The sequence below is a fragment of the Amaranthus tricolor genome, chromosome 4 (assembly GCF_026212465.1).
Source record: "Amaranthus tricolor cultivar Red isolate AtriRed21 chromosome 4, ASM2621246v1, whole genome shotgun sequence".
Classification (NCBI taxonomy): domain Eukaryota; kingdom Viridiplantae; phylum Streptophyta; class Magnoliopsida; order Caryophyllales; family Amaranthaceae; genus Amaranthus; species Amaranthus tricolor.
In genome coordinates this window covers 31,431,966-31,453,069 of record NC_080050.1, presented here as the reverse complement: position 1 = coordinate 31,453,069, position 21,104 = coordinate 31,431,966, and the positions used below count along the sequence as shown (strand labels likewise).

The window sequence follows — 21,104 nt, the reverse complement described above, 5'->3', positions numbered from 1 at the left end:
TTAGTAGAACTATTTATATTCATTGTTCCTTAGCATTCTTAATATTTGTGTCATAATTTTGTAGTGTTCCAAATAATAAGCTTTAATTGGATGCAGTTTTGATAAATAAAACTCATTTAAAAATTTTTAAAGTGGGAGGAAATTTTAAATTGTTCACAAGACTTTTATAAATTAAGTTGAGTCTAAATTGTGTCCCAAGACAACGTGTAAAATTAGAAAGTGTCTTATATGAGTCTGAATAATTTCTCTCTAAAAAAACTCTTTTCTCTATAGTTGATTTGGGACTATTATTAACCTTTTGGTTGATGGTAAGCTCTTAATTTCTTTGTTTTAAGCTTTTTCATTTTAATTAGAATAAATATTTGTCCTCTTCTTACCGGAGAGTTATTCTACCCCTTCGTTTATTGGTATTATGAATTTTGGTCTCTAATTGATTTATTGGTAGAGACCAATGCGATGATGCAGCAGACACTAAAATTGCAATTACAATCAACTACATCAAATCCAAATTTATTTCAAGACTACAACAGATCGAAAGACCCCCTCATAGAAGGTTGTATCAAACAACGATGTGGAAGAGAATATTTAAGATGTCATACACAACGATCGTAGTTTTGTTAATTATATTTGGTTAAAATTGTTATGTACTTGCTAACTTTTATCTCTAATGTAGATGTGGTATGACTCTATTAATGAATCACGTATTATTAAAAAAAATATGAGTCGTCTGAATAATTAAAACATAAATATAACTTAGTGAAAATTTAACGTATCACGGTCTAAAAATTATAATTTAAATTTAGAAATATTTACACCATAAAACAGGATAATTATTGCAAACACAAATAAACAAAGAATAGTATAAAGACAATACTCATATACCAATTTTATTTCCATTTTATCTTGTTATCTCGAGACGTCATTATAGAATGAAAGTTTAACCTTTGAGTTTTGCTATAAAGGGGAAAAATGCTCCAATCCTTGGCCATTTCTAATAATGAGGCCTTCCTAATATATAATATGATTGCATAATTAGCAAATAATTAACATCCACTAGGGCACTTGCATATTCATTAAATTTTTTTGTGCCATATTTGGTGCAAAATGATTTATTTAGAAATGCAAATTGATAAGAATTGAATTAATTAGCATCAATTAACAAACATATAATTTCATGGAACATACATTGGATTAGTCAATATTTCAAAAATGGGAAATACAAATTGAAGATGATGAAGTTATGCTTGAAAAAGACTTGCCCAAAAGCTAAAATTGGCATAAGAATTTTCATCATACACAAATTAAGATGGATCAAATTCATTTATAGAAAAGACATGTCCTTTGAAATACATCACCTCAATAGTCACTATCTATAATAATCTTTTAAACTTATAAAGCATGATTGAGATCCGAAATTAGAGTATATGAGATTTTAACTTATGAACAGATTTTCCTATTAAATACACGCTAATTTTCTATTATCATTTTCACCTTTTATACCGAAAACCAAATGGTCGGGTCATTAAAAATATGTATAAAAAATACTTTGTATAACAACAAAGCCTAAAACTTAATCTCATGAATTAGAGTGGATAGTTGGATATTAAACTTTTAATAAGCATACAATTAATTAAAAAGATTGAAAAATTACATGTGACATTCTAATATAAGTTTGCTATATAAAATGATCAAATTGGTTAATTGTATTAACAATGCATTGATGTGAAACAACTTGTACTCTTCCCCTTAGGTCGTTAAATAAACTTTTTTATTCTACAATTAACAAATAAATATCAAATCTTCACAAAACTTTGTTATAGTATGTATTTGTTTTGTTTTTACTAGCAATGTTCAACAAATTAAGTCATTATTTCTTTATTCTACAATTAAATTATATTTTATGATTTCGTACATCATACAATTAACTAAAAAATAGGAAATTCCATATGACATCCTAACATAAGTTTGCTATATAAAATAATTAGATTGGTTAATTGTATTAGTAATGCATTAATGTGAAACAACCTGTACTCTTCCACTTAGATCATTAGATAAAGTTTTTTATTCTATAACTAACATACAAATATCAAATCTTCACAAAAATTTGTTACGGTATCTGTTTTATATTATAGCAATGTACAACATTTTATGTCATTATTTCTTTGTTATACAATTATATTATATTTTTATAAAAGAATTTCGTACATTACACTATTTTCATACTAGTATCAATAATTGTATAAACTATGTTTTATTTATGAAAATAGTCAAATTAGTTCTATTAAGTAGAATTGAACAATCTACATTTTCATGACTATTCCATGCTTTTTGACCTTGTGGGTGTGTGTTTTCAACAATTTGAATATCTAAGTAGGAATTTTGGTGTTTGTAACTTGGCTATCTATTTGGAATTTTTTGTATATATTTTTCTATTTTCATATAAGCAAATTGAACATAACTAAAGGAAAAATAAAATTATTTAATAGGATTAAGAGGACAAGGAAAGTAAAAAGTCAACTATATAAAATTTACAAAAAGAATGTTTTTTAAATTTTGGCAATGATATATTGGAGAAAGTCAACCAATGGTCACACTTGTGTAATCAATTGGTAAGACAAGGACCTAACAAATTAGAATGAAGAAAAATCAAAGAAAAAGTATAAATTAATAAGTGGAAGAACAATGCCCAAAGAAGTGGAAGTATAGAATGTGAAATAGACTTTTAACATTATGACTTAACCATTGCCCTAGATAGTGCAAGTACATCAATTTTATCAACAACTTGTATTTACAATTTCATTTTGATGTATACATTTCAAAATGAGCCATTAGTGGTTAACCTTAAATCATTTAAGTTACAAGAAACACTAGCTTAACCTCGCGCGTAATTGTAATTTTTTATTATTTTTTACAATGCAAATAAATTAAATTGATTTGATTATTATGATATATATTTGTTGTAAATATCATTGAATATTGATCTCAAAATATATTTATGATGGAGGATATATATAATATATATATATATATATATATATATATATATATATATATATATATATATATATATATATATATATATATATATCTTGTAGAATATTTTGCAAATATTAATAAAAAAAATTTTAGCAATTAATTATTTGTTTAATATTTTTTTTATTTACACTTATGATTTTTGGCAGGAAAAATAAATGTGATTGCGATCGATAAGTATCCCCGAAAATAACGAATTGAGAATACGATATAGATAGATAGATAGATTGAATTAATAATCCTTTATAATGCTCATCAGTTGAAAATAAATTTGTCTTTCCATTATTCTTTATTTTTTTGGAAAAGTCATTTTTTTTAAATTAATAATTCCACATATTGGATATATTGGCTCTAAATATACCCATCCTAAATGAAAATTAATGGTTAAAATGCGTTAAATAGAAGATGGATTATTTCGATTGGTTATATTTTCAGTGAACACATGCAATATGTGAAATTGTTTAATAAATAATTGAAAGACATGTTTGTTTTGGGCGGATAGGATGAATCCTTAATATATATACAAGTTAAATTTATGGCTTTTAAGTAATGAAAGAAGTAAGAAGGGCAAGAGGAAGAGTATTAGACATTTATGGACAATGGGTAACATTATTGTATCATGAAGTACAATTAGTCTTTGGCTTGTTGGCCATAATTATACAATAATGGTACATTATTATAAATATTTAACTCATTATCTATTACAAAATGTTAGTGAAATCAGAAAATTAATTAGCTTGACCTTACAGCCCATTTGGTACATGGTATTAGAGGGCGGTAATGGTAATAAAATTAAGTAATAAAAAATATGGTTGTTTGGATGCCTTCAATGGTAATGTATGGTAATAAATTATAAGGTAATGAAATTACCAAAAAGGGCCATTTTTATTACCATCAAACAACCTGGTATTAGGCTGTAATGGTAATGAAGTATTACTGTGGTAATAATATAAGATAATGTTGTTTCGAGCTGAAGAAAAAAAATAGTGAAGAAAAAAAAAGGTAATATATGTAATTATCCAAAAAAATATTATTATTAAAAAAAGAATCATTAGGTAGAATAATTTAGATACAATAATGCTTTTAGATACAAATATACAATAATGAAACTAAGAGTCATTACCATTTTTTATTACTAACAACCAAATGCAATTAATGGAATATTATCTTCCATTACCATTTTTTAGTCATGCACACCAAACAAAAAAATCTTCATTACCGATTCTCATATCCATTCCTTCATTACTATTGCCATTACAATATTTCATTCCCATTACTTCATTACCATCAACCAAACGTGCCGTTAGTCTAATTATATGAATCAAGGATTGCTTTCTATAAATAAACAACGTACATTGATTGATTTTTATAATTTGATTAGGTTTATATATATGGAATATAAAAGTATTTATTAACATTTTTATGATCCATCATCCATGTAGTTTTTTTGTTTCAAATTGTACATTTTACTATTAAATTTTAAGATATGTTTTTTTTTTTTTTGGCAAGGAATCATTTACAAGATTAAGAATTTATGAGTCATTGCCTCAATTATATTGAATTTGAAATTTTTGGGTAGAATGCGTTTTATATGAACTTTTGCTCCACTTTTGTCTACCCATTGATATAAAAAATGACAAAAATTTAAATGCATTTTTTAATAGAATCATACACAAGGATATCACGATGAAAAGCTAAATTCCTAAATCCTTCTGGAACAGAAAAATATTTAAAAAAAATTAATTTGAGGCCTTGATTTTCTTCTATAACCTAGAAAAGGAGTTGTATAAAATAAATCCATTTTTCTAAATTATGTACCTGGTGTATAGGTTTAGATTATAAAATAAGTAAATTTGTTAAAATCGAATAAAATATTTTCTAAAAATTTATTACAGTTATCAAATTTAGAGAATATTTCAAATCATATTTCATATTTTAGAGAAAAATCGAAAATAAATTTCTCATATTAATTACATACGAAAATAAATTTTTCATATTAGTCATATCGAGAAACAAATTGCCCGTATTAATTGTATCGAAAATTTTAATATCATTATTTTCCAAATCTAAAATGAAATAGTTTAATAGGTAAGAAATGTCAAGGAAAATTAATAATTTTTAGTGTAGAACCATCCTAATAAAGTTTTGATTTTTGTGAAAATCTAATTAAATTCAACTTAATCAAAGCCTAATTGATTTGGCCCATTTTTCTTAATTATTTTGTAATTTTTTATGCATGATGTCAATATTTTTCAAAATTCTAATTTAATTCAATTTCATCATTTTAAAATTATAAATAATCACTTTAAATCAAATAGTTATTATTTGATCAGCCTAATAAATATAACACAAATTCTTGTGAGAGACGGTCTATCTCCTCTAATTGGAGTATTGGACCGACTCATTATATATTTTTTAAAATATTGTAAATAGACATTAAAAATAATGTAAGTAGACATTTAAGATATTGAGAGTAGGCATTTAAGGATACAGTAAGTAAACATTAAGGAACGTAAGTAGGCATTTAAAATATGGTAAGTATGCATTAATCTTTAATGGACTGGATTTGAAATATATCTCTCAAACAGACGATCTCTTTAGAAATTAGCACAAAAAAATATAATCTCATCCACCAAAAGCTGTCAAATTTTAAAATTTATGAAAAATATAACAAAATAATACTCCATATATAACTGTTTTGACGATTTGAGTCAAATTTGGCTGATAAGTCAACCTACCATACATAAGATAAGTCATGTAGTCGTAAAATATCATACTCCCCACCCTCCCACATATAACCGACTTCAGACTCAGTATTCCAATTTTTATGCTAAATTTTTTCTAATATTTTAAATTTGACACATTGTAAAAAATAAATATTAAATAAATAAATAAATAGGATAGATATTCAGATGAGATTATAAAACAAACAGGGAGTAATAATATAATTATGAAACAAAATAAATGATAAAAATAACTTAATATATTTTGACAAACTTGAATAATACTTCCTCCTATATAATCAGAGTTGTTAGAGTATATAACATATCCTGGGGCTTCAACCATCAGCTTAAGCTTTTGGTTGAGTTGGTTCCTTGACATGGTATAAGAAGCCAATGTGACAAAAGGTCACGGGTTCGAATCTCAACCACCCCTCATTCAAAGTGGAATATTGAGCACCATGTATGAGGAGAACATGTGTTGCATCCACACTTCTAGCCCAAAGGGCTCTCGTGTGAGGGGGCGTGTTAGAGTATATAACATATCCTGGGGCTTCAACCATCAGCTTAAGCTTTTGGTTGAGTTGGTTCCTTGACAAGAGTAAATTAAATATCTCGTTTCCTTTTTAGGCCGGTTCAATTTAATTATCCTATTTCTATTTTAAATAATGATATTTGATACATGTGAACATTTTTTTATTATGATTCTCTTCTTAATTTGTACATGTGCGCACCTCTTTGTAATGGTCCCCTCTTTAATTTGTACATGTAAAATCTTTTTAGTGGTCCTCCTCTAATTTGTAGAAGTAGACACACACTTTTTTTTATCATAGTCTCCTTCTTATCTTAATATTTGTGTAAAACTCTAATAAAATATTTACTCTGAATTGAAAATAGTACTATTATATACTATATTAGGTAATAATTAATATGATTAATATTATATCACTTAAAGTATAATCTTATTTACTACGTAAATAGATTTATATCTGTATTAGTGAACACTTTGGAAAAGTTTTATCAGCAAGATCTTTTTAAAAAACGTTGGAATTCTACTATAAAAAAATTAGTTGTATGGATGATACTAAGATCACTTTAACTAAATGAGTATTAAAATGTATAATTCGTATGGAAAAAATCATTTCTAAATAAAAATATGATATAAAATAAATAGAACATTTAAAATAAAAAATAATAATACAAATAAAAAAATTGGCTCATCTTTCACTTCTAGAGCAAGTAAAACTTTTCATGAAATGTCCTAAATATAAGAAAACACACACCTTTTCCAACTTACCATATAATCGAAAATAGTACAAATTGAAAGCGAGAGACAAAGGCAATAGATTAACCCTTATACCAAAATTAATGCAATTAATAAAAGTTTCTTATTATGCCTTGTAATTATTTTTATTTCTTTTTTCTTTTTTATTATTATTTCTTACTTCTATATCTTATCTATTCCCTCAATCTTTTACTCCGTTCATTAATAAAGTTCCCACAAGAAAAATTTATGGAAATTAAAAAAAACAAAATCTTTTAGATAGTTGATAAATTATTTTTTAAATAATAAATGATGGGAAAAAAGTTAGAATCATAAACAATATAAAAATATTAAAAGAAGATCAGTGGAAAAAATATAGAACCACATAAAGCTAGTAGGAAATATATAGCAATCATAAAAAATATAAAAATGCTAAAATATTAAAATTTAGTTGAATACAATTATTTTTATCTAAAATTTATAATATAAATAAAAAATTATTTATGAAAACAACAAATAATACACTTAAAGTAGCACTGAAAAATTCTTTATCAAACGGAGGGAAGTACTATAAATATAGCCTCTTACCCACTCTATGTTTCAGCACCAGTCTCATACACTCATACCTCAACTAAACAAATCTCTTTTGAAACTTAAAAGAGAGAGAAAAACAGAGCTATGGTTACACACAACAACAATGAAGGTTTGTACATTGAACAAGGTGTTCATCCTCCTCATTTTGACAAAACACTTGATGATGATGGCCGTCCCAAAAGAACTGGTAATTTCTTCTTTCTGTTCATATGAATTTGCTCCATTTTAATCCAGGTGCATGCATCAAAAAACAAAACTATTCAAATGGTTTTACCTATTCAATTTTCAATTCAAATTGTAAAATTCAAATCTATTTTTTCACGAAAAACTTTTAAAATTTTCAAATTCATTTGATTTTACACAAATAATTAAGTGATTTAAGGATTAATTTCAAAATTTATCTTCTAAAATAAACAAATTGAAAGTAATTTCAAGTCAATTTATTACAAACACAAAACATACATCCCCCAAATCAATTTATCCTTAATTCAATAAAAAAATTAAATATAACTATGAATTGATGAAATGAAATGCAGGGACGGCGTTGACGGCAAGTGCGCACATAATAACGGCTGTGATAGGATCAGGGGTTTTATCGTTAGCGTGGGCGATAGCACAGTTAGGATGGGCGGTGGGTCCGGCAGTGCTGGTGGCGTTCTCTTTGATAACGTATATGACTTCTACTATGCTTGCCGACGGTTACCGATCACCGGACCCTGTTACCGGCAAGAGAAATTACACTTACATGGAAGTTGTCCGAGCCAATTTAGGTATTTTATTTCACCCTCCTATTCTATTTTCACACAAATTCTTATATGAGACTAGACGTATTCAAATTAAATATTCTATTTAAAGGAAACTTTTAGTATGGTGAAACGGTATCTTATAAGAGGGGCTGTTCTATTTTATCCAATTTTAACGGATTTTAAGCCTCTTATATAGTCATCTCTCCTTTTTGAATTGCATTAAAGATAGAGTGTGGATAAGTTTAGAAAAAATGATAAGAAATGAGGAATTGCATTAAAGATGGAGTGGGGATAAGTTTAGAAAAAATATAAGAAATGAGGAGAGAGAATAATTTATCTGAATGAAATTAAAAGAGACTTAAACTATATATATGAATGAGATTTAAAGAAATAAAAATGGCAGGCTATTGTTGAAAATAGAAATGATGCAAATTGAATGGGACGAATTAAAATTAAAAATAATTCAAATTTAATAGAATAAAGGAAGTAAACTTATCTGGGTGTGAAAATCACATAATGATATTGAGGTAATCAAATCTCATTGTAATTCAAATTTAATCAAACTTATTAGAATAATGGTATTTGGAAAGTGATAAAGTGATAAACTAAAAATTAAAAATCACCCTTATTTTTTTATTTTTAGTTTTTGTAAAAATAACTTTAAAATAAAAAAACAATAACATAATAAAACAATAAGAAATAGACAATTTTTAGTTTTTTATATAATATCCTTAATGATTATTAATATAATTTTATACAATTAAATTTAAATTACTCATATCTATATTTATTTAATAAGTTATAATATAATCCCTCGAATTCATTTAAAGTGTTCCAAAGTAACTTGTTGATAGACTGATTCAATTTTTTAATATTTATAGTTATATATGATTTAAAATTATAAAATATTGACATTATTTAATTATATTGATACGAATAATATTAATTAATTATATATGATTTAAAATTTCAATTGGTTATATTTTAACATATAGATTAAGAATAATACACAAACTAAGATCAATTTGATGAATAGTAGAACATCCCAGATACAACACTTCAAATGAATTGAAAGGAATGTTAAATGGGATTTTGAGTAAGATATTTTAGATTGGTATTAAATTTGATTTTTAGTTCATGTTAATTTTTTTATATAATTTTAAAAAATTTATTTTAAAGTTTGTTCGAAAGATCAAATAAGTGCTAAATAGTCAAGTCTGTTTTTATTTACAAGTCTAGCTGACTACAAGTGTACAACTACTCTTCACGCGGTCACATAACCCCCCTTTTTTCTCCCATTCCCATGAATTGAGGAATTGAAGAATGAGGGGAAAAGAATGGGCCAATTGTTGCTCATTTACAATGTTTGTTGGTGTGATTAGCATGCATGGAATGGAGAAAAGAGGAATCATTGTTTTGGTTTCTCCATTCTTGACTATGAGTGTGCTTTTAGACGTGAGCTACTCTTGTAAGAGACTATCTTTCAATGAAAAAAACTCATGAAAAGAAGCTTATTTGCTAATAATTTGTTTTAATTGGACTATCTAATTCATAAAGAATACGTCTTACCGAAAGATTGTCTCATACAAAAATTTGTGTTGAAATATATCTTTAGCTAACTGGTTGTTTAAAAAATAAAATAACATAAGTGTAATGTTATTATCAAATATATACGTTTTAAAATAAAATAAAATTCGATTATCATAAACGATAAATATTTGATAATTGTTAAATATTGCTTTTATCCTTTTAAATTACCTTGTCATTACATTGCTCTAATCTACTAGAATAGTCTTCTAAAGAAACCGTGTTAAGGAAAAAGTTATGAATGGAAGTAAGTGTTTTGTCCTTTCGATTACAAGGTAGGCTAAAGGCAAGGGAGATTCTGAGCATGTTTAACATGTTCGATTGCATACGGCTCTGAAAATTAGGAGCTTCAATATTTAATTACTCAGTATATGTTAGGTGTTTAAAGATACAAAATTGTTAAAAAAATATTATATTTTTATAATTGCACAAGATTTTTATAAAAATTATCAATTTTTATTCCGCCATTAGTTGAAAGAATGAGAGAGACTAAATAAGAATCGATATTAAAACTTTATCAAAGAAATATAATACTTAAACTAACTGAAATAAAATCCGATTCTAGCTAAAATGTGAGACGAAGTCAGAGTTGATTCATCGTTTTGTGTTGCAAGAGTGTTTGTGAATAGATAGCTTAGGGATTAAAACGTCTTAAATATTGACGGTTTTGTTGTACGTTACTAATAATGTTGTTGGTTCAGGTGGCAGAAAAGTCCAACTATGTGGTTTGGCTCAATACGTTAATTTGGTAGGCGTATCAATTGGATACACCATTACTGCCTCTATTAGTATGGTGTAAGTCAAAGATTCCTCCTTTAGCTCTTTATTACTTTATCAATTTTAATGTGGTTTTTGATTATTTAGTGGCATCAAGTAAAATAAGAGTTAAAAATCTAATACTTTAATATATTTGGAAAACAATATGATTTATTTTTTAATCACAAGAACAATTAGCGTTTAATTGCAAGTTAACAATAACAATTAATCTTAAAAGATTGAGGTCGATTACATCATACATGAACTAATATATCAGTTCTAATGCTCGTTCACATGAATTTTTTTCTCCTTCATTCATTTTGATTTTTTACCCTGTTAACTTGTAAGTTTATATCTTTTGTATTATTTTCAACTCATGTCCTCCAAGTCATCTTTGGTCCTTCTCACCCTGTATTTAAGTCTTTCTAAATTCAGTTTTCTATCTTCCTTACTAGTTTACTGATATCTCGTCTTTTCACTTGTCCAACCATCTTAAACAATTATTTCATTATCTTTTCCTCATATTAAAAGCTTCTCTTTTATCTTTCATGTACTCTTGTTTGTCGCAATTTTAACTATTTAAAATTGTCGATCATTACATTGTAATCAATGTGATTGTATAGTGTAAGTATTAGTCGTGTATGTTGTTTATGCTGATGGTTAAAGTACTAAAATATGTTATAAACTCTATTACGCTTCTCATAAAAGAGTCCTTTAGGCTGAACAACACATGTTTTTCTTATATCTAACGCTAATTTATTACTTAAAATAAGGGGTGATCAAAAAGATTCGAACTTATAATCACGTTAGCTCTGATATCATATCAAAAAATAAATTCAACAAAAAGCTGTTATCTGAAAACACTTAATGTTAATGTTGTATTTTTCATACATGTATATATTTCATTGTCTTCGATGAATTATCATTATTATAGTTAGGATGCATTTTTATTGCAAATATTATTAATATGTGTAATGTAATTAATTAAATAATGAAACAGAGCGGTGAAAAGATCGAACTGCTTCCACAAAAACGGGCACCATGTGAAGTGCAACACATCAAACAACCCATACATGATTATATTCGGGTGCATACAAATTTTGCTGAGCCAAATTCCAAACTTTCACGAACTGTCTTGGCTATCCATTGTGGCAGCTATTATGTCTTTTGCTTACTCTACTATTGGTCTTGCCCTGTCTATTGCCAAAGTTGTAGGTAAGTTATGTACCTTCCCACTTTCATCATCTTATACATTGGACCACCAACTTCTATTCTTTTCTCTTTGTTTCTTTTCTATAAAGAGTTTAGGTTCACGTCTGTCTAGGTTACTTAGAGGTGTTTAATACAGACTCGACGATTCGATATTTATTCGATCTTGTAATAAAATCCGACTTTGCATTGATCTAACTTCAAAATGATTTAAAATTATGTGAACACAAAACTTAATTTTAAACTTATTCAAAACACCTGACTCTAAAATCCAAATCGAACAGATTATCCAAATAAATACCTCTAGCCTAGGTTATGACTCGACTCCCGAGTCATCTAATTAAAACTTTATTAATGTTGAACTTTGTAACATAAAATAGAAAAAAGTTGGTAGTCAAATTGATTGTTAAATTTGTAACTTAATTGTAAGGAGTTTGTTGAGAGTTCAAATTACTTTTAATATTTTCTTTTTTATTTAAATGGATAAACTCAAACTCAATCCAACTAATTGATGATTAAGCAAAATAAAATTATTTTTAGTGCATTAAATTAAATGTTTTTTATCATTTAAATTTTTTACCATTCATACCAAAAAATTCAAAACCAAACTAATAGATACTTCCTCCGTTCCCTTATACTTGTTACATTAGTTTTTTACGCAATTCAATGTGTTATTTTGTTCATTTATATGTTAAATTATACACATCTAAAAATTATAAAAAAGTTGATATTATAAAAGTATACAATTAGACGATTCAAACAAGATCTCACTTGACTATATTTTTACTTACACATTAGTTGTAATATATAAAATAAGCTTAAACAATAAATAGTGTCTAAAATCGAAATGTAGCAGATTTTTCAGAACGGTGAAAGTATATATGTATTGTAAGCTTAATAAATTACTCCTATTTTATTATAGTTTAGTGGACTTGATAAATTTAGTTTAGATTAACGGTGGTCAAAATATTTGGTTATGAAGGAGATGGGATAGGGAGAACTTCACTGACAGGAGTAACGGTAGGAGTGGACGTGACAGCTTCAGACAAAGTATGGAGATGCTTTCAAGCTTTAGGCGATATTGCCTTTGCCTATGCTTATTCTAATGTCCTTGTTGAGATCCAGGCAAGACTTTTTCTAATCTTTTCTTAACCCTACTGTATAAGAGTCTTTTCATCGCTTCAAAATTTATACAATATGACTTAAATTTTTTTTATATATTTACGTTATATGGGACAAACTCAAAAAAATAGAAAGAGTATCTCTCCTTTTTTCATAGCTATACTACGGAGGATATTATATTCTGAACATTGCATGATCTTGTCATTAGTTTCTTATAAAGAGTAGTTAGTCTAAATATATATATATATATATATATATATATATATATAGTAAATAACTTTTAAATGACTTAAAGCATCAAAAACATCCTAACACTTATAACTAGCTAGCAACTCATATAGACAACATCCGTTTGCCTAACCCGTCATAATAGATAACGTTGAATGTGTATACTCTTCTGTTCCACTCAATTTGCACTAACTTTCATTTTGAATATTTTTTACTTATTTTGCATTATTTCCTTATTGAAAATTGACTCCACCACCTTATTAATTTTCAACCACACATTTAAAATTCCTTTTGATACAATCCATATAAGTTTTTCTCTTCATTTAATATTACATTTTCAAAATTTTCTTTAATTCAATTTCAGTGAGACAGAGAATTATTGTGATTAATGAATCAAAACCAAAAACTGAACAATGAATGGGTTGGGCATGCATTTAAATGTAAAGGCATGTTTGCAGTACTGCGTGTAAAGATTACTGCATACTGGTTTGAGCGGTTGCAAATCAGATCCGCCACGTGCAATGGATCCGGATCCTTCCCATTTAATTCATGGAAATTGTCATTGACCTTGGTTTTCAACTGGCCCCACCTTTTTAAGTACTTTAATCTCATCATTCATTTTCTCAATTATTCAAGTACATCGATCCGGTCCTCTTCAACTAATTTTTCACCGACATTCCGTAATTTATGACCAACATAGATTAATCTTCTTTTTTAATCACAAAAGTAGTATGAGAGAAGCAAAGAGTGAAGAGGAAGTGATAGTTATTCCGGCCGAAATAAAATGTTACTCATTTTTATTAATCTTCAGTTAAATTTTAATTTATGTTCAATCAATAAATCAGTTAACAGTCAATAACCAACAACTAATAGCCAAAACCAACAACTTACAGTCAAAAAACTAATTAAATTAGTCAACAGCCTACGACTAACAGCTAAAACCAATAATAATCAATAGTCAAATTAATCACCTTTCTTACATCTCATAAGTCATAAAACTTTACGCAGAATATAGTTAGGCACATGGAAAAGATACTAGGTGTGAATGTGTGATATACCACATGATTTCTTATTTTACATGTTAGTTGTAGATATTTGTCAAGATTAGGTATCATTGTTGTTTCATAAGTACATCATTCTCTTGGGCAAAAGTGTTAAAGTTGAACCGACCCAATTTTTATATAGACGAAGTTTAAAAAGTCTAATAAAATGAATACAATTTTATTCTTATAATAACATAGAAATCGTTTAATTGGTTCTTAATAACAAACAAAATCTATAAAACTGTAATTTTATTTACTAGAAATACACGTAATTCTATTAGACAGAAGAAAAAATTTTCTATTTCTACCCATAAAAAAACAAAATGAAAAATAATATAATTTTAATAGTGTGGTCTTCTAGACATGATATGAATGCACATGATCAAGTTGATCACGGTAACTTGGTGTAAGGTCCATAATTGATCAAATCAATACACAAAACCAAATTTTTGTATCCGTCTATAGTGGGAAATCAAATTAGATACTACTATTCTACCCCTACTTGTATGTCTATACCCGTTAGTCATGATATTATTGTTACACAAACTGTGAGATCTATCTAATCCTAACTAACATAATATAAACTTTTCGTTTTGAAGTTGTTTGATTGAAAAACAGTCTCTTTCAAAAATAACTGTTATTGTCATTCTTATTGATAGGAATATAAAAATAGGTAGGCAAGCCCGTATAGGACAAAAGGAAGCAGAAAATTGACGACCTTTCGAACCATTGACAAGACCCATCCCTAGCTTGGGACCAATGTTATGCTTGGCCCACTAAGAAATCGAATCATAGGTTGTAATGGTTGGTTTGTGATCTTGGATGGATATCAATTCATATAAGTTATTCTTCTTTGGGATATTTTTTGTTATTCCATGATTTATCGCCACATAAGGATGTTGAAATGTTTTGTTTTATCTAGATATTACAACGTAAGTTTCATACTTGATTTGATTTTGGTTGGTTGTAGCTTAGATTAAGAGAGAGAATGTGGGGTTAAATCTAAATACAAAAACACAAGAGAATTTGGATTTGGGCATGCTTAGGTTATAAGCCCAGATCATTTGATTTAAAATCTTTTAATCTGGAATAGCGTAATGAAATGAAAGCTTCAAAGAGGTTTAACAATGGAAAAACAAATGAAAAAATATAATGCAAAGATGAACACAAGCGTATACGAGGTATCTTGGATACCTCCCCCTCAAATGTAGTTTATTATATTGAATTCAACAATTACAAGTATAATAAACCTCTCATTTTCTTGAGAACGATTTCTCAAGATCACAAATACTAAAGCAAAGTAAGAACACTCTCAAGTTTCTAACAATGCAATAGCCCTCTCAACAATATGTGTGTTTGTGGTGAATGTTACTATGAGTGATGAATCCTATTTATAGGCAATGTATTCATCACTCTTAGTATTCCCTCATAAATCATCAGAAACTCACAAGTAACATCCCAATTAACATCCTAATTAATTATGACAATAAACATTACAATAAACAATAGAGTTTTGCACCACATTATTGCATAGTCACTACAAATTCTAACCAAAAACAGGATCCAATGTAGTCTGCTTGACTATCGCTCGACCACGCCACTACCTCGCTCGGTCGAGCGAGCTTCCATTGAAGCTACTAACTTCTTCTGGACATTCTGCTCGACTGAGCCAACACCGGTCGAGCTAGGCACTGCTCGATCGAGCGCCTAGTCGAGCCACTCACAGTCTGCTTCTTTCCTTGTTGCTTTGATTAAGCAACTTTCATCAACCGTTCCAAACCTTAAACCACCCATATTCGACACATCTTTATCTACCCTCTCCAAAGTACAAGACAAAGCATGTTCGATTATATGTTTAAAGTTGACGTCATTATTAAGATTATTGGTACTTGCTTTAACACGTAACATACATGATAAAAATAAAACAAAATCAATAGGACAACCATGAAAATTTTGAATTAAAATTATAGGAGAAATCTAGACCTAGGCCTTCCCTGATTGTGGTCGATGTCACTTGATTAAAAATTCTATTTATTTTCAATTGTGTATTTAACATATATAACACAAAAGAAAATTGGTTCAACCCAAGTAGAAATGAGTGTTTGCTCTGGCATCATTAATAGCATGTATTAGATGCAATCATTGTTCTTCTCTATGTGACCTCAACCATTAGTTTTAGGCATAAGAGAATACAAAGCTTACAATTACTAGTCCGTCCTTTTGTGACTACCTTGATAGTTACATATTATGAGGAAAAATGTCACTATCAGTAGCAATCTTAAAGGTATAAACTAGTATTTACGTTCACATACGTATGTGTTATTTTGGACGGAAAAATATAATTTTTTATTTTATTTCTTCTTGCCTAGTTTGACTCATAGAATTGAAGTATGAAAATTTTGAAAAGCAAGTTTAGATTAAAATTCTAACATTTAGAGACCATGAAAAAGTAAGTGAACAAAAAAAAAGGTGATGGCATCTTTTCAAATTAGAGTGGTGTATAAAGAATGAAAGAAAGAATTTTTGTTCTTTTTTGATAATTGGGTAGACTAATAAAAGAAAAAGACTAGTTATAAATCGAACTCATCATCTTTATATGAAAGTGATACTTGCTCTTCATTTGAAACAGGATCAGATTCTCCAAAAAAAGAAACTAATAGAGGTATAAGAACAAAATGTTGATATGCTCTTATAATTTGTAAAGATGAGCGAATTGTCTTCACTAGTAGATGTTGCTTGGGCCTTGGATGCACCAAGATTAGGGGATTTGAAGTTGAAACTATGATTATCGTTTATGGGATCTCTATAGATAGCGTCCTAATTGTAACAATCAAACATTTCAGTAGCTCAATGCAATTACGTGGCTCCCACTTGAATTGGCCATCTAGACGAGCTAGGTGAAAGCTAAGAGCAAAATTATTTTCTATAATCACTGGTATTGTGTTGTAACAGCACCAAAGATGCATGATCCCTGCTAACACTTTGCATCCAAAAAAAATATCCTTTTTAAGTTGAATTCATTTCGTTTAAATGTTTTTTCTTCAACATAAGTTGTTCACATGTTGAACTCGAATGAATGTTGGAGCGCAGGACACACTAAAATCATCTCCTCCGGAAAACAAAGTAATGAAGAAAGCATCCCTTGTTGGAGTATCTACTACAAGCCTTTTCTATATCCTTTGTGGTTGCGTTGGTTATGCTGCATTTGGTAACAAGGCCCCCGGAAATTTTCTCACTGGATTCGGATTCTATGAGCCTTTCTGGCTTGTTGATTTTGCTAACGTTTGCATCGCTGTTCATCTTGTCGGTGCTTATCAGGTAATAAAAACCTTTCAGTTGATTTTTACTTGGTTGAAACTTATATCTTTTGGGTTAACGATTTTGTTTTGGAGTTTAAGAAAAACCGAACCTAATAGATGTATACGAATTATGTAGGTTTTCACCCAACCCGTATTTGGCTTCGTTGAGTCATGGGCAAGGAAGCATTGGCCAGAAAACAAATTCATAACAAGGGAACACCCAATTGTGATCCCATTTGGAAGTGGAATTTACTACCTCAACTGGTTTAGGCTTGTTTGGAGGACAGCATATGTGATAGTAACAGCAATCTTAGCTATGTTATTCCCGTTCTTCAACGATTTCCTTGGCTTACTTGGGTCGTTGTCATTTTGGCCACTTACCGTGTTCTTCCCTATCGAATTGCACATCTCACAAGCTAAAGTGCCCAAGTTCTCGACCAAGTGGATCGCCCTAAAAACGCTTAGTTATTCCTGTTTGGTAGTGTCGTTGATAGCTGCAGCTGGCTCGATTCAGGGACTTGTCGGTTCCGTTAAGAAGTATAAGCCCTTCCAAGCACAGAATTGAGAGTCTCTATTAACTCTTTTGGTTCAATTTGTTGAAAATAGCAACAAAAAAAGTGTATTTTGAGAGCATTAAGTAGTGTTCTCATGCAAAAGGTAGACGTTGTATTATAGAAGTTTCAAACCGTCTAAGATGAATGCCTTTGTTGTGTAATTAGTGGCACTAGGTAGATGATTGGAAGAGTACAACTGATAAGTTAATGCCTTAATTATGAATGCAAAGAATCTTTAAGCTGCATTTAAACTTTGTTTGAATTCTTTCTTCCTTGTGAAATCACGGGGCAACGCATTAAATCGCTTACAACGTTATCTCGAAGATTGTGATCTTCACATCAAGTCGATATAGCTCATAGTCTTACGTTGGCACGAAAGCAAGCAATGCTGTAATGGATATTCATTTACGTGCCTAAAAAAATCGCTGGATATCAACTCCTTCAACTTAGTGAACTCCTTACTTTCTGATAGATTTTTATTGGACTTGTATACAACAAGACCCATAAGAGAAAAGTTAACTGCACAACTTGTATTCATTCACGTGACAGTCAACAACTTGCTAGCTAGCATCATGCGAAGCCATTTTTTCCTTGAAAGGACATGGGTTTACCTTACTATCTCGCTTGTGACGAAGATAGCATAGGATACCTAGGCCCACACTTCTAATTGATTTTCTTTTCGAGGCTTGATTGGCCTCTTCTCGATCATCAACCGTTGTTGTAACTTGAACTTGGTGCGATGTTTCAACTCTTTGGAGACATCGGAGCCTCAGCCTCTTCTTGGGCACCATCGTGTGTATATACATTGTTAGTAATAAGAGTTGTCTTTTAGGGGTGAGCATACTTGATTCGTCATATACAACATCTGATACTATGAAGGATTTGTATGATAAACAAGATGCAGCTGACTGATATGCCAAAACAATATCAGGAGCCATCCTAATTTAGGCTAGGCATATTGTTTTCACATAACTTGGAGAACAGTTAGGGACTATTCGAGTTATAATCAGCACGTGAAGTTCTTTGTTACCCAAGATCAATCGGAAATACCTCTTTGTTCACTAATAAGGATAAGATTACGTATATCTCACCTCCAAAAATCCGCTAGGTGTGAACCACTTAATAGTATTGTGTAAATTGAATGTTGTGTTTTTGTCTTAGTGTGTTTGAAGTCACTATCATTCTTTGAGATGTTCATTCGGGTCATCGGATTGATTTCAGATCAAGTGTTTCGGATTGGTTTAAAATCAATTTTGTGTCCTCATTGCTTTTATATAATTTTAAATTTATTTTGAAGTCTGATCAAGTCGGATTCGATTATAAGGTCGAGTGAATATCGAATCGTCGTGTCTGTTTTGAACACCTCTATCTGTTAATTCATTCTTATTATGCTCAAATGCCACTCTCGCCACCTAGTCTAAACTAGACCTGTGGAATAGGCCGGATAAGGGTTAGCCCAAACTCACAGAGAATGGGAATTGGTCCGCGTTAAAAAAACATGCACAAACGGGTTGGTCCTTCTCGGCCCGCTCTAACCCACCTCGACCCATTTATAGTTATGTTCTTTAAATTTTTCATTGAAATAAGGATGTCCTATCTAGTAAATTGCTTTATATTTTAGTTACTTGCTTTATAATTGTAATATAAATATTGACTATCATTAATATATAGTAAATTATCATAATTTAAGCAAAAAAAATTTATTAATAAAGATTTATTTGAGTTCTATATAGAGCTTGTTTTATTTATGTAAAAAAAAAAGATAAATTTAAAATTTAGTCCATTTAAAACTTGTATATTTAAGATTCGGATGTGGACTTGCAATGGGCCCAATCCAATTACAGAGCTCTAGTCTAGACCCATACTAAAGAATACATCGCATCCCAGGAAACTTTGAAACCCTTAAGCCAAAAAAAAAAAAAAAAATTAACAAATAAATTAAGTTTCAAAAAAATTTCAAAAGTAAATGCGAAAATCCCAAACTTGTGGTTTGGAGTTGTTTCCAGTTACTAACTGTGAACAGCCAAATAAGACAAAATAGCTGTTCGCAGTTAGTAACTACGAACAACCATTTTGTCCTATTTGGCTGTGACCTGCTGCACAAATACGCAGATCAGTTTCTTTTTTTTTCATTTTTCCCCAATTCTCAAAACCTACCTTCACACTCAACATTTTCCCTTTAAAACCATTGATTCAATCCATCAATTCTTGCATTTCTCTTTCAATTTGGCACTTTAAAATTAGTGTGAGATACTCTAACTTGCTCAAAGGTAAACTTGTTTATGGTTTTTTTTTGGTGTATATGTAGTTTTTTGGGGTTATAATCAAATCTGCTTATTTTTTCAAATGTAGGTTACTAGTTGTTAAATCAAGACTATTCTTAATCATCCATAAGTATTGAAGGTAATTTTTAATTGTTTTTATAGCTTTATGTTGTTTTTTGAAGTAATGTTGTTGAATTAGTTGAACTCAATGTTGATAATATTATTAGAAATATTGATGTTGATGTTGGTATTAGAAATATTATTTATGAACTTATGAATTGATTTATTATTTCGATTTTATATGTATGAACTTAGTTACATTATGGATTTTAATAATTTTTAGACCAAAAAAGATTATAATCAAATGAATATAATGTACTTGTATGGGCATGAAGTTGATGATGATATTGATTTTCTTTGTATTAATGTAGAAAATGGCATCATTTCGCATGACTATAGTATGTTTTTGGAATGGTTGTATTCGAGAAAGTAGTGGCAAAGTTCATTATGTTGGGGGAAGACGTAAGTTGTTTGCTTGCAATTCGAACATGGATTTGAACCACTTTAAACGTTTTATATGTTCTAAGATTGGATTGGACCCTACTAAAAGTACCGTAAATATAAGCTTTAAATATAACATGAGTGGAGAATTGCTTGCCTTTCCTGTTGAGGATAATGAGGCTAT

General features: G+C 29.0%; 1 protein-coding gene across 2 annotated transcripts; it reads left to right on the top strand.

The window, feature by feature from the left end:
* Positions 1 to 7,539: 7,539 nt before the first annotated feature.
* LOC130810212 (amino acid permease 6-like) lies at positions 7,540 to 18,674 on the top strand. Of its 2 annotated transcripts, XM_057676189.1 has the most exons (8): positions 7,540 to 7,798; positions 8,148 to 8,381; positions 10,646 to 10,739; positions 11,701 to 11,915; positions 12,892 to 13,034; positions 16,932 to 16,964; positions 17,393 to 17,620; positions 17,738 to 18,674. In XM_057676189.1, exons 1-8 carry the CDS (start codon positions 7,696 to 7,698, stop codon positions 18,164 to 18,166), a joined length of 1,479 nt encoding a protein of 492 aa, XP_057532172.1. In that variant the 5' UTR covers positions 7,540 to 7,695; the 3' UTR covers positions 18,167 to 18,674. The 2 variants fall into 2 exon arrangements, with proteins under 2 accessions (XP_057532172.1, XP_057532173.1); XM_057676190.1 differs by lacking the exon at positions 16,932 to 16,964.
* Positions 18,675 to 21,104: the final 2,430 nt, after the last annotated feature.